The 13,653-nt window shown below is 45.3% G+C and overlaps 1 protein-coding gene across 1 annotated transcript in view; it reads left to right on the top strand.

Moving 5' to 3' along the window:
• Window positions 1–12,100, top strand: part of LOC129821194 (SH3 domain-binding protein 4-like) — a 59,955-nt gene extending 47,855 nt beyond the window's left edge. Inside the window, exons 4-5 of the mRNA XM_055878566.1 lie at window positions 9,090–9,278; window positions 10,779–12,100. Of these exons, the coding sequence (XP_055734541.1) occupies window positions 9,090–9,278; window positions 10,779–11,003 (414 nt within the window). The 3' untranslated portion in view covers window positions 11,004–12,100. The remainder of the gene's footprint in view (window positions 1–9,089; window positions 9,279–10,778) is intronic.
• Window positions 12,101–13,653: the final 1,553 nt, after the last annotated feature.

The raw sequence follows: 13,653 nt of genomic DNA, 5'->3' as shown, positions 1-13,653 counted from the left end.
TTGCTCTGACATGCACTGTCAATTTTAGAACAAGGCTGTAATGTAACAAAATGTGAAAAAAGTCAAGGGGTCTGAATACTTTCCGAATGCACTGTAGTAGGCCTAGCCTAAAGAAAGCTGATCCTCCTCTTTTTAGTAGAGGCCATCACTCTGTTTTCTCGCGCAATTGCATAGCATATTGAAATGTTGCGCAGCATTAAGTGTTTAATTAGATGTTAGAGTACATTTGTATTGATGTCAAAGTGATTAGAGGGACAATAGAGTGCTGAGTACCATGAAGTTACCAAGTTTGGTAGGCTACTAATGACCGTCAGCAGCATCAGAGCTTGGAGAAGCCTAATTACCGTGACTAAACGGTCACGTGGAATTTGACTGCCTTCATAACTCGTGACCACCGCTGTGGCGGTAATACGGTCACCACAACAGCCCTAGCCACTGCTTTTTGCACATATTTGCGTGTCTGGCTGTGTGCATATGTGTGTGTGTGTGTGTGTGTATGTATGTGTGTGTGTGTATGTATGCACCCGCTGTAACCCAGTCTAAGTTCATATTTGTGCCCTGCTCTTAACAATGTATTGTATTCCTTTCGCTGTGTAATTTGTTATATTACTGACTCACACATAGGAAGGAAATGACAAAGCCTCTAAATCAGTTTACTAACCTGTCCCTTATACCCCTCATCCTTGTAAGGTTTAAGGCTCTTGTAAGTCCTAACATTATGGAAGCATTTCAACTGCACATGCATCCTGTGTTTACAAAGATGCCACTTGCATAGTATGTGTGCAATAATCACCACATTAACGCTTGGCGGTCAGTGAGCTCTATTGATTTCACCATTTCAGCCAAATGCACTTGAGTCTAGATGAAATGAAATGTCACGGCCGTCGTTGGAAGGAGACCAAGGTGCAGCGTGGTGAGCGTACATTTTCTTTTATTACAGTAAATGTCACCAACAAAATAAGAAAACAAAGAAATGACCGTGAAGCTTAACAGGGCATTAGTGCCACTAACAAAGATAACTACCGACAAACACCAAAGGAAAAAAGGCTGCCTAAGTATGATTCCCAATCAGAGACAATGATAGACAGCTGTCCCTGATTGAGAACCATACCCGCCCAAAGATAGAAATGCAAAACATAGAAATAAAGAACATAGAATTCCCACGCAAATCACACCCTGACCAACCCAAAAAGAGACATAAAAGGGCTCTCTAAGGTCAGGGCATGACAGTACCCCCCCCCCCCCCAAAGGTGCGGACTCCGGCCGCAAAACCTGAACCTATAGGGGAGGGTCCGGGTGGGCATCTATCCGCGATGGCGGCTCAGGTGCGGGGACCTTAGTTGCCGACCCTGGACTGGGGACCCTCGCTGCAGGCCCCGGACTGGGAACCCTCGCTGGAAGCTCCTGACTGGATGCCGTCGTTGGAGGCTCCGGACTGGGGACCATCGCTGGAGGCTCCAGACTGGAGACCGTCGCTGGAGGCTCCGGACTGGGGACGTCGCTGAATGCCTCCGAACTGGGGACCGTCGCTGGAGGCCCCGGACTGGAGGCCGTCGCTGGAGACCCCGGACTGGAGGCCATCGTTGGAGGCTTCGTGCCATGGATCATCACTGGAGGCTTCGTGCCATGGATCATCACTGGAGGCTTCGTGCCATGGATCATCACTGGAGGCTTCGTGCCATGGATCATCACTGGAGGCTTCGTGCCATGGATCATCACTGGAGGCCTGGAGAGCAGAGCTGGCACAACCCGTCCTGGCTGGATGCTCACCCTAGCCCGACAACTGCGGGGCGTTGGCACAGGACGCACTGGGCTGTGAGAGCGCACCGGAGACACTGTGCATAGAGCCGGCACAGGATATACTGGGCCGAGCAGGCGCACTGTAGGTCTGGAGCGTAGAGCCGGCACCACCCTTCCTGGCTGGATGCTCACCCTAGCCCGGCAGCTGTGGGGTGCTGGCACAGGACGTACTGGGCTGTGGACACTCACCGGAGACACAGTGCGCAGAGCCGGCGCAGGATATCCTGGACCGAAGACACGCACTGGAGGCCAGATGCGCTGAGCCGGCACCATCCGTCCTGGCTGGATGCCCACTCTAGCCCGGCTGATGCGGGGATATGGAATATAGTGCACCGGGCCATGAGTGCGCACTGGAGACACTCTGCGCAGAGCCGCATAACATGGGGCCTGACTAGTCACACTCTCCCCATGGTAAGCACGAGGAGTTGGCTCAGGTCTCCAACATAACTCAGCCAATCTCCTCGTGTGCCCCCCAAAATGTTTTTGGGGGAGTGGCTTCTCGGGCTTCCGTGCTAGCCGTGTCCCCTCGTAACGCTGGGTCCCCTTTCTAGCTGCCTCCGCCTTCCTTGCTGCTTCCACCTGTTCCCATGGGAGGCGATCCCTTCCGGCCAGGATGTCCTCCCATATCCAGTCCTCCTTACCACGCTGCTTGGTCCGTTTGTGGTGGGTAGTTCTGTCACCGCCGTCGTTGGAAGGAGACCAAGGTGCAGCGTGGTGAGCGTGCATTTTCTTTTATTATAGTAAATGTCGCCAACAAAACAAGAAAACAAAGAAATGACCGTGAAGCTTAACAGGGCATTAGTGCCACTAACAAAGATAACTACCCACAAACACCAAAGGAAAAAAGGCTGCCTAAGTATGATTCCCAATCAGAGACAACGATAGACAGCTGTCCCTGATTGAGAACCAAAACATAGAAATACAAAACATAGAAATAAAGAACATAGAATGCCCACCCAAATCACACCCTGACCAAACCAAATAGAGACATAAAAAGGCTCTCTAAGGTCAGGGCGTGACATTAAAACTGTAAATTGTCCTCAGCATTAAGCTTCTTCAGCTATGTCTCCCAACATTTTTAACATTCAGGGCAGGACAAGATCATCAGCACAATAATAATCCCTAAACAATTCCCAAGGGTTGACTTGACACATACTCTCTTTTGCTTTGTTTTGTCTGGCAGTTTTATGTAATCCCAAATAGAAAGAACCCAATATTCTGTGAGATAGAAAGATGGAGGTTCTCACTCATACTTTGTCAGACCTGCCTTACTGTATGTATGAAATCAAGCCCCAGCTTTGGAATCTCTGCTCTGACATCAAACATCCAGCCCTGTCACTGACTGAGAGACTAAAATAAGCAGAAACACCATATTGTTGTTTATTGTGTGCATTGAGTCTTTTAGACTCTTAGTGGGATTGTATCAACCCCAGTCTGAGGACTACAGGTATGTGTGTAATGGCCGTCGCGTTTGGCGTCTGATGGATGTGGGCAAAGACATGTCTCTGTGGAGGATCATTGCCCCACAGATGTTTCCTGTCTCATTGTTGAGACTAAACAGAAGTGCCAGTTATGGACCAAGAGGCGCCTGCATTCCACACCACCTCCCCTTGCCCCTCACATAGCCCCTCTACCTCAACTCAGCTATGACCAGACAACTATGCAGAAACACTCTACCGAGCTGCCTGTTCTGTCTGGTGCTGTTGGGCCGTGAATTGGAGGCCAGTGAGTGTGCTATGTACTGTGTTGTGTATATATACTGACTTAAGTTTTAAGATGGGTTCTGAGCCACCATTGCACCTATTCCTCAAATAGGATTTGGAAAAAGAGGAAAACTCTGGAGGAGGTTCTAAAGTGCGCGGGTGGGCACCCCACTGTGTCCTGCACTAAGAGGGATTTAGTTCGCACTCACGCACACAACTCTGTAGCAGACCCTCCCGAGTCCTAATCCTCGTCCTACGCTTTGAATTATTTGCGGAGAGAGAGAGCGAGAGATCCCTGCAGTTGATAGCACTTGGGAGTAATAATAACAATCTATTTCTGGAAGATGACTTTGAAAGCGGCCATCGGGATGATCATGTGCAGTTAGCTCTGTGTTGCCATTTTTTAACACAGACCCCGTTTTTTTTTTCTGCATCCCTAGACTCCTTCATCTTCTGTTCTTCACTTCCTGCTCAACACTCTCCCTTCCTCCTTCCTTCAGCAGTAGGGTGTGGCCAACTGCTGTGCTGGTACAGTTGACAGCACTACATATCTGTCTCTCTCTGGAGACACGTTGTTTGTGTGTTTTTCATCTTCTGCCAGTCTGGGTAGAATGGGCGAGGCTCACACAGAGGGCGGAGTGTCACGAAAAGAACCCAGAATTCTCTCATCTCAGCTCAGCAGACTGTTTGGTTAAGGGTATAAAGGCGATCAGGTGGATTTATGTATCCAGAACAGGAAAACAGTACGAGTAGCACACGTTGAAAGGGAAAAGTAGAACTTAGTAGAGCAGGGGTTCTCAAACTTTTTGGGTCCGGGGACCTCTTTTGTAATAGCTAATTCACCAGGGACCCCCTCATAACTCCAGTGAGAAAAAAATAGCATACAAGGAGTTTTACTATGACTTTGGCAGTGCATGGCAGGACAAACCAAGTCTTGGGCGCTGCGAAGGAACATTTTAATGGCCCACCTCTTGACATTGGAGTTAACATTTAGCAGTTTAAGCTAATTCTACACGCCTCTGTTTTGAAAAAAGCTGAGGGATGGGCCTGGAGAAATTTAACCACTCTCAAATTCATAGACAGGGTTATGGATGCAAGGACTGACCATCCATAATATCAAAATTATAGTTTTAGCAATGTTTCAGGTTTGTTCAGGTTTGTTTACATTTACATTGTTTACAAACATTGGGTTATATTTTTGGTTCTGCTTAGGGGGTTCTGATTGAGTAGGACAGTTGAAATAAGCACATCAGGCATTTATAAATCATGTTCTTCAAGAATAAATGGGCTATATCATGGTATGCCATAACAAAAATGGATGTAGCAACTAAGGATTCTAGCTTTAAATTACAGTGCATTTAGGTAAAAAAATATCTAATAACTGGTTGAAAAATGTATAATTGGTGAAGCACTGTGGATACCAATATCCCATTTGACCCTCCTAGTCCCATGTTTCCCAAGGTTAAGAGTATATGAGTAGATTAATAATATTACATTGTATTTCATTGTATTTTATTACACCCTCAAATTATTCTACGGATCCTTTAGCCAAAATGTGTTTCGTCTGTTGGTAGAATAGATATGAAATGTTATTTTGAGATCTGGCCGCGGACCCCTGCAGTAGAACCCCTGAAGTAGAGGGCAAGACTGTGACTGAGATACAGATTAGAGTGAGTGGCTAAGATGGGAAGATCGACACGGGAACCTTTCAGACATAAATGGAGATGGAGAGCGAGATGATAGAAGAGAGGGGGAAAAGATGGAAGTATAGACAAAGCCAAGGAATGGGAGGATGAGGAGGCTGGAGAGACAATATATTGCTATTCTTCAAGAAGCATCACATTTATCAAATGAACTCCCTCAGTTCCCAGCCTGACAATGATCACTCTGAGCTATCCTTAGATCTTGCTTTCATACACTTTGTTTTCAGCTTGAAGACGATACCTCGAAGACTGATTCACACTGTGTAAAGACGCACACCGCAGAGATCCAACCCCGCACGCCCGCCCCTTTCAGAAATATGCCTGACAGAGTTGCATTCTCACTTTGACAGTGACATGATTTATGGAGTTGAGAAGATGCAGTGTCTCTATGCACTGATGTCTGCATTGATGTCTTTGTGACATTTAGCTAAACCAGTCGCATGCAGACACACCCACACACACAAACACCAATCCCTTGTGCCTCAGTGACATTTTGAGAATAAAAGCACAGCATATACACTGAGTATACCAAACACTGGGAACACTTTCCTAATTTTGAGTCGCGCCACTCCCCCTTTACCCTCAGAACAGCCTCAATTCGTCGGGCATGGACTCTACAAGGTGTCGAAAGTGTTCCACAGGGATGCTGGCCCATGTTGACTCCAATGCTTCCCACAGTTGTGTCAAGTTGACTGGATATCCTTTGGGTGGTGGACCAGTCGTGATACACACGGGAAACTGTTGAGAGTAAAAAAAACAACAGCAGTATTGCAGCTCTTGACACAAACGGGTGCGCATGGCACGTACTACCATACCCCTTTCAAAGGCACTTAAATTTGTTGTCTTGCCCATTCACCCTCTTTTTATTTTATTTAACTAGGCAAGTCAGTTAAGAACAAATTCTTATTTACAATGATGGCCTATCCAAACCCGGACGACGCTGGGCCAATTGTGCACCGCCCCGTAGTGACACCTCTAGTACTGAGATGCAGTGCCTTAGACCGATGTGCCACTCGGGAGCCCTCTGAATGGCACGCATACACAATCCGTCTCAAGGCTTAGAAATCCTTCTTTAACCTGTCATTTCCTCTTAATCTACACTGATTTGAAGTGGATTTAAATAGTAACACCAATAAGGGACCATAGCTTTCAACTGGAATCACCTGGTCAGTCTATGTCATGAATCAAGTTTTGTTCATATTTTGTATACTCAGTGTGTAATTAAGCAATATGGCACGAGGGGGTGTGGTATATGGCCAATATACCACAGCTAAGGGCTGTTCTTATGTACGACGCAATGCAGAGTACCTGGACACAGCCCTTAGCCGTGGTATATTGGCCATATATCACAAACCCCCGAGGTGCCTTATTGCTATTATAAACTGGTTACCAACGTAATTAGAGCAGTAAAAATAGATGTTTTGTCATACCCGTGGTATATGGTCTCATATACCACAGCTGTCAGCCAATCAGCATTCAGGGCTCGAACTACCCAGTTTATAATTCCTCTTCAGCTGTCTGTGATGGTCTTTGGCCTAAAGCTGTGTAAATGGCAGTTAGCTCAAACTTCCTTGAATCCGTTCACAATGCCGACGTGGTTATCATACGACTCTTGACAGCATGAATTTATGACATGTCAAGTGTCTCATGCGTCATTACAGTAGTAACACTGCGTCTCCTATTCAGTCTTAAAGCCTTTTTGCTATATTCATTATATTCTGTGATCATAAACGCTCACCCCACATCCATGCAGCCCCTCACCCCTCAACAGTGGACATATTGACGACTACATCCAACCCTTAGTGTGAATAGATGTCATTTCTGGATCTCCGCTCTTGCCCTCATAATCTTTGGTAATACTTGGCAGCAGCCTTCACAGTTCAGCACCAAGTCACAGTGAAGGGGAGGGATCAGGTACAGATTACCCTGTAATTTGACTGGAGCTTGCAGTATTAACAGTGCGAGGTGAACAAAGAGGCACATGGGAGCGGAGCATGGTGGAATGGGCTTACTGGCTCTGTCAATGATTTATCCATCTCTCAGTTCTAACAAGGACGAGCGACGTGTTTATAATGTGATGGCGCAGTTGTGTGGCGGGAGTTCAACTCACGAATATAAACCTAATAAGAATGTCATTAAGAATGTTTGTTTTGTTCCTGACTGTTTCCTTAATGAACCAGTAACAGGCTGTTAGCTTTGTGGTCAGAAGAGGGCCTTCACCTAGATCTTAAGAAGTATTTGCTTTTGTCAACCCAGGCAGACAGTGTAGTAGGTCAGCACTGAACTACTCTCTGTGTGCGCTGTTTGTACAGTCAACTGGTTTTATATGTGGAGCACTGTCTGTCTGTCTGTTAGCACGACTCCTAGCTGTGTCGGGATCTAGCTGGAGGTGACATGGGAAGTACTCTCCTTGATTTCTGCAGGGAGTTCCTGTTGCTGTTATCCGGAGAGGAAGCAGGTGCTTGTCTGAAGCCTTATCTTTCAGTAGGACTCTTCCTTCCACAACATACACAAGCACACAGAAACACAAGTACGGAAATACATACTAACAAATGCACACAGATGGGATCGTTCAATGTCCTTATTCTAAATCATTCTGCATAAGAATGTCTGCATAGTTACTAAAATGGAAATTAACTCCATGTTGCTTTAGCAGAAATAATCAGATTATATAATGTAGTAATCCCCTCTGCTTTTTTACTCTGATCTGGGCCGAAACGGTGCATTCCTGGCTAACTGTTAACAGGAGCTCCAGGCATCCAGCACACTATCTCATCCTCCTGTGTGTGCGCACGCATGTGTGTGTGTGTGTGTGTGTAAGAGAGACTAGCATCACCACATTCCTTCACCTCCTCAACCCCCCTCCCTGCCCGTTTCCTGTCATTCCATGCATTCCCTGCCCATGGAACTAAAGCCCCAATCAGAGCTTTAGTTGGCTGCACTTTAATGTCCCATTTATTCTCCCTGGCTCTGTTGAGTCTGCTAGTCAGAGAATCTCACTGTGTTTATCCATGTATTCTGTGGTTGCCGAGTATCATTTACGGGAAGGCTCTTTGGTGTGCGCATGGGTTTGTTGTGAGTTCATGGATTTGCATTTGTTTGTGTGGCTGCATTCGACTTTGCAAATGTACACGTGTGCAGCACTTCAGTTCTGCCCTATGATCCTCTTCATTTTCAATGTAAGGTTGTGCTTACATTGAAAATATTCCATAGTGTTTTCAGATTCAATGAGCACACAGGCATAGTTTAGTTTCACCCCAACTTGACAAGACATGGTGTGGGGGGGGGGGGGGGGGGTTAAAGGTTGTAGGATTGGTCTGGATGACACTCCAAACAAACTAGACATACAGAAACATAAGCCACACGAGCCAGTCAAATGTCTCTCTTTCTCCTTTTGAAGTAGTGTAGTTTTGGTTCCCTGCTGTTAGCTGTGCTCCATAATGGCACGTAGTCCCCTGCTCAGCTCCCCTGCCTATCGCTGAGTTAATCAAACAGCTAGCTAGCTGGAGCCAGAGAGTTGGAGCCTGCATGGCCTTGGAATGCTGTAGCACTCCTGGTGAGGTGGTGCTTAGCGGCTCAGTTCCCGTCAGGCCTTCTAGAATACGTCTGAAGAAATGACTTGAGATTATGGAAAATAGGATGTTTTGGGAACAATGTGAAGCATAGCCAAGAAACAAAATGCAGAGGAGAAAGTCATGGAATTTCATGGGCTCTTATTCTTGTGTTCTTGTGTGTTTGTTTATGTGGGTTTTGTATGTTATCCTGTCCTGACCAGCGTCTCCTTGTCTATGAGCCAGTCATTTCATGGAATTGTATTGACAAGAATGTACAGTGTGTTTATTTTTTTATCCTGACCAGTCTGTCTCTCTGTCTTCCTTCTTAGGCATTGCTGAAGATGGACTGCCAGGGCCTGGTGGCCAGGCTGGTGATGGACTTTGTCCTGCTGACCACAGCAGTGGAGGTGGCTGGTCGATGGAGGGAGCTGGCTGAGAGGTTGGCCAAGGTGTCCCGTCTGCAGATGGATGCATATGAGGCACCCCACAGAAACAAGAATGGAGTAGTGGACAATGAGGTAAGTGGTTTGGCTGGCACGATCCTACTGAAACTTTGTTGGCAACCAAATTGAAAAATGGAACACTAGACATAGCTGTTTGAAATTATATTACCTGCGATCTATAGATAGTGACATGCTTATTCATTTTTTAATTATACTTTTGGAATGATATACAGTGAATGTCAGCCATATAACCATGACCATTGTAAATGAAACTGTCAGAACATGGCATGCGATTTATTGTCACACTGTTCAATACGTTGTCTTCAATTGCCACCCCTCATTCTCCTCTGACCTTATCTCTCCCTGTACTGTGTGTTCTACAACGGGTTGGTCAAAACAAGCATTGTGATTGGTTGAGACGTGTTCTAAACCATACAAAAAAATCTGTTTAGTACGAGTAGGCCTATGACGCAAAAATGTTTTCTGTTCCATCTGAGAAATCCCTGCGCAGCTACTGTCCCATCAGCCCTGCCAGTCAATTCATTATCTTGATCTACACTGTAAAAAACATCTACACATTATTTCCCCTTGCGTCTAGCCTAACATTTGGTTTGCAACAACGGGGGGGGGGGGTTGTACAAACGATGCTGTCTGTCTCTCGACATTTGCATCATTGTTTCAATATTGACATTCGATCTCCACTGTCCTATTGAGAATGAATGTCAGGACGAGACGGACATCTTTTCTCAGCCAGTCGAAATCATGAATCAGCATACTTTTTATGGATATATACAAATAAATGTCAATAGAAAAACAGGTCAAATGACATGAAATGCAGCTAGTTTGCTGTCTTACCAGTTTCAGTTTGAAGTGATTGCGTTAGCTTTGTAGCTGGCTAGCTCCTCTGAACAGTGTCCCGACGAGAGGCGAAATCGCGCATCATTAGCTCGTTGTTATACATGTATCCAAAACAGCTTCAACAAACGCAAATGCAGCTACTTTGCGGTTAATCTAGCTGTTTGACCTAACCATAGTTAGCTAGCTAGCAAGGGATAAGAGCATTGCCCGCCAGCATGGCAATGGAACATTTAGAATGAACAACTGGATATAGAACAAAAAATACTTTACGACTGGGTCAAGTCTTTGGCAACCTAACCTATAGAATGAAAGGCCAGCTAGCAACCATAGATTTGTCGGGACTAGGCCTATATTTTCATTGAGCTGTTTAGCAAGCTCTCATGTGCAATTGCTTTACTTTAACCTTTATTTAACTTGGCAAGTCAGTTAAGAACAAATTCTTATTTTCAATGACGGACTAGGAACAGTGCGTTAACTGCCTTGTTCAGGGGCAGAACGACACATATTTTTGTTTTTTTACCTTGTCAGCTCAGGGATTTGATCTTGCAACCTTTTGGTTACAAGTTCAACACTCTAACCACTAGGCTATACGCCAACAACATAATTATGACCATAGAAACATCAGGAAACAGCATGGAAGACCCATGTGATCTACTTTCAGTTAAATATGCTCGCTTCAATCTCCACCTCTTTCTGTTTCACTCTCTCCCTGTGTAGGCCATGTGGAAGCCAGCCTATGACTTCCTGCTGACGTGGGCGGCCCAAATCGGGGACAGCTACCGGGACGTGATCCAGGAGCTGCACATGGGCCTAGACAAGATGAAGAGCCCCATCACCAAGCGCTGGAAACACCTGACGGGCACGCTCATCCTCGTCAACTGCTTGGATATGCTCCGGAGCTCCGCCTTCAGCTCCGCCTCTCAGGACGACTGTGCCATCTAGACCAAACTGGCCATCATCATCCCTCACAGGTTGCAACTTGTCTCCTCCCCTTTCAATCTCTTTCCCATCAGTATAGATAAAAGAACGAGGAAGAGAGAAAGCCCCTTTATACTGTTGAGTTGGACCTATAGACTCCGTCTTCTGCTGTCCTTCCAACGTCGATCACAATCCTAACCCAACCCCTGACCCCACCCCTCTGGATCATTTTGCATATTTACCTAAAATGTAGAACATACCTTATTCCCTGTTTGTATTGGAGATTCTGCACAACAGCTGCCTGTCTGTCTGCTCCCTCTGAGTCCTGCTTCCTCCGAATCTGCCTTCAGTCTCTCACCCCCAGGAGGACGAGAGCACTAGACTGCCCCCCTCACTTCGTATTGCCACCAGCCAAACTACACAATGCTACAGTCTCAGTATTCACAAATACTATTTTAATTGTCACTGCCTGGCATAGTATGTATTTTTTTACTCTAAATATGGCACCACATTTTTTTAAGACTCTTTGACACCTTCCGTTCATAACTGTGGACTCGACCCATTACTAAGAGAATAAACTTTTGAAATGGTATCCGTGTTCTTTAGTCTTGTCACGTGTGTCAAACAAGCTGAATATGTTTATTTATAAAGCTTTGTAATTGTTAAGATGAACGTGCACTCTTATTGTTCAGGGTTTCCTCCAGCTGTGGTCCATTTTTTTATTTCAACTCATTTGTTTGAGAACTGTGTATATTTCAAATAGTCTTTCTGCTTCTTCTCTCACCTCTTTATCACCTCTTTAACGCTCTTTTAAAAGGAACCTTAAATGCCTGCCGTTGTTTTTTTTAACTCCTTTTTTAAGATATTTTGTACCAAAGCTTGTCAGCAGTTAATATGGATCTACATATAGCTACTGTAGATGGCCTCATTCAATGTCCAACCACTGTTGTGCAATGCTAACTCTATGTTAAAGATGATGTATATGTTTTGACCCCTGTATGTGTTGTGTTCAGTGATGAGTACTGTATAGCTAGCTTCATGTTCATCCACGTTTTGCATCCGTTTTGACTGCATACTTTTGTGGAGAATAATATGAATAAAATGTAAATATTTATACACAATTCATTATGCTGATTTCTGAATAATTGGATTTATTACCGCAGTATCCATATTTTATCTTCATGTCAGATTTGTTTGCATTTTTTTATTTACATTTTGCCTTACCAGCACGCAAATAATGTTAAAGAGACAGAAAATTACAAGAAAGGTATGTGCCAGGTTCTGTTTAGTCTCTAATCAGCATTCAGTTTGCGCAGACCACCCAACAACATCCCAGAGAATACAGCATGTTCTGCTGAGAACAAAATAAATGTACTGGTACACAGGGAGATAATCTCTCACCTCATCTTCCCTTTGTCTAATGGCTAACTGGGTGATACAAAACGCTGTGCGTTTTGTTGCTGTGTGTTTTGTTGCCAACCTTACTTTGCTAGGTGACAACTTTACGTTTTTTTCTTTTTACTTTTTAATTACCGTTTATATTTTTAGTTTTTCCATCACTACTTTTTTCCCTCATTCAACCATTTTCACTCCGGACGCTTTATCTGGACATGGTTCGTCAGTACTTTCAACAGCCGAAGCTAAGTAGTAACATTAACATGATGTCTTTTAATTGCAGTCGCTGTACTCATAATATACAGGAGAACGATCGTCCTTATGGCGAGGATAGCTGTGCTACAAGCCCAGCTTCAGACGCAATCGTTAGGCAAGGGTAATTTCAGTGTAGGAAAGGAAGAAACAGCGTCTGTGCCACCAGTAAGTACAGATACTAACGTTAGTATAAATCCCCCCGCACAGTCCCCGCAGCCGGACAACTTTCTCATGGCTTCTGGAGGGAAATGCTGTTGGAATGCTCAACTGGTGTCGCTCATTCAGCAGACAGAAACTTTCAACCGGTTTTCCCCATTAAGTAGCGAGTCGGAGTCTGAGGCCGAGTCTTCTCTTGTCTCTACTCCTCCCGTTACGGGGTCTGAGACGCCGAAGGCTCCCACCATTAGCTCTGACAAATTGAAAACCCTAGTCATTGGCGACTCCATTACCCACAGTATTAGACTTAAAACGAATCACCCAGCGATCATACACTGTTTACCAGGGGGCAGGGCTACCGACGTTAAGGCTAATCTGAAGATGGTGCTGGCTAAAGCTAAAACTGGCGAGTGTAGAGAGTATAGAGATATTGTTATCCACGTCGGCACCAACGATGTTAGGATGAAACAGTCAGAGGTCACCAAGCGCAACATAGCTTCAGCGTGTAAATCAGCTAGAAAGATGTGTCGGCATCGAGTAATTGTCTCTGGCCCCCTCCCAGTTAGGGGGAGTGACGAGCTCTACAGCAGAGTCTCACAACTCAATCGCTGGTTGAAAACTGTTTTCTGCCCCTCCCAAAAGATAGAATTTGTAGATAATTGGCCCTCTTTCTGGGACTCACCCACAAACAGGACCAAGCCTGACCTGCTGAGGAGTGACGGACTCCATCCTAGCTGGAGGGGTGCTCTCATCTTATCTACCAACATAGACAGGGCTCTAACTCCACAATGAAATAGGGTGCAGGCCAGGCAGCAGGCTGTTAGCCAACCTGCCAGCTTAGTGGAGTCTGCCACTAGCATAGTCAGTG

Source organism: Salvelinus fontinalis, chromosome 23, assembly GCF_029448725.1.
Source record: "Salvelinus fontinalis isolate EN_2023a chromosome 23, ASM2944872v1, whole genome shotgun sequence".
Classification (NCBI taxonomy): domain Eukaryota; kingdom Metazoa; phylum Chordata; class Actinopteri; order Salmoniformes; family Salmonidae; genus Salvelinus; species Salvelinus fontinalis.
Note: the sequence above shows the minus strand (reverse complement) of the source record. Positions and strands in the feature narration are given on the sequence as shown.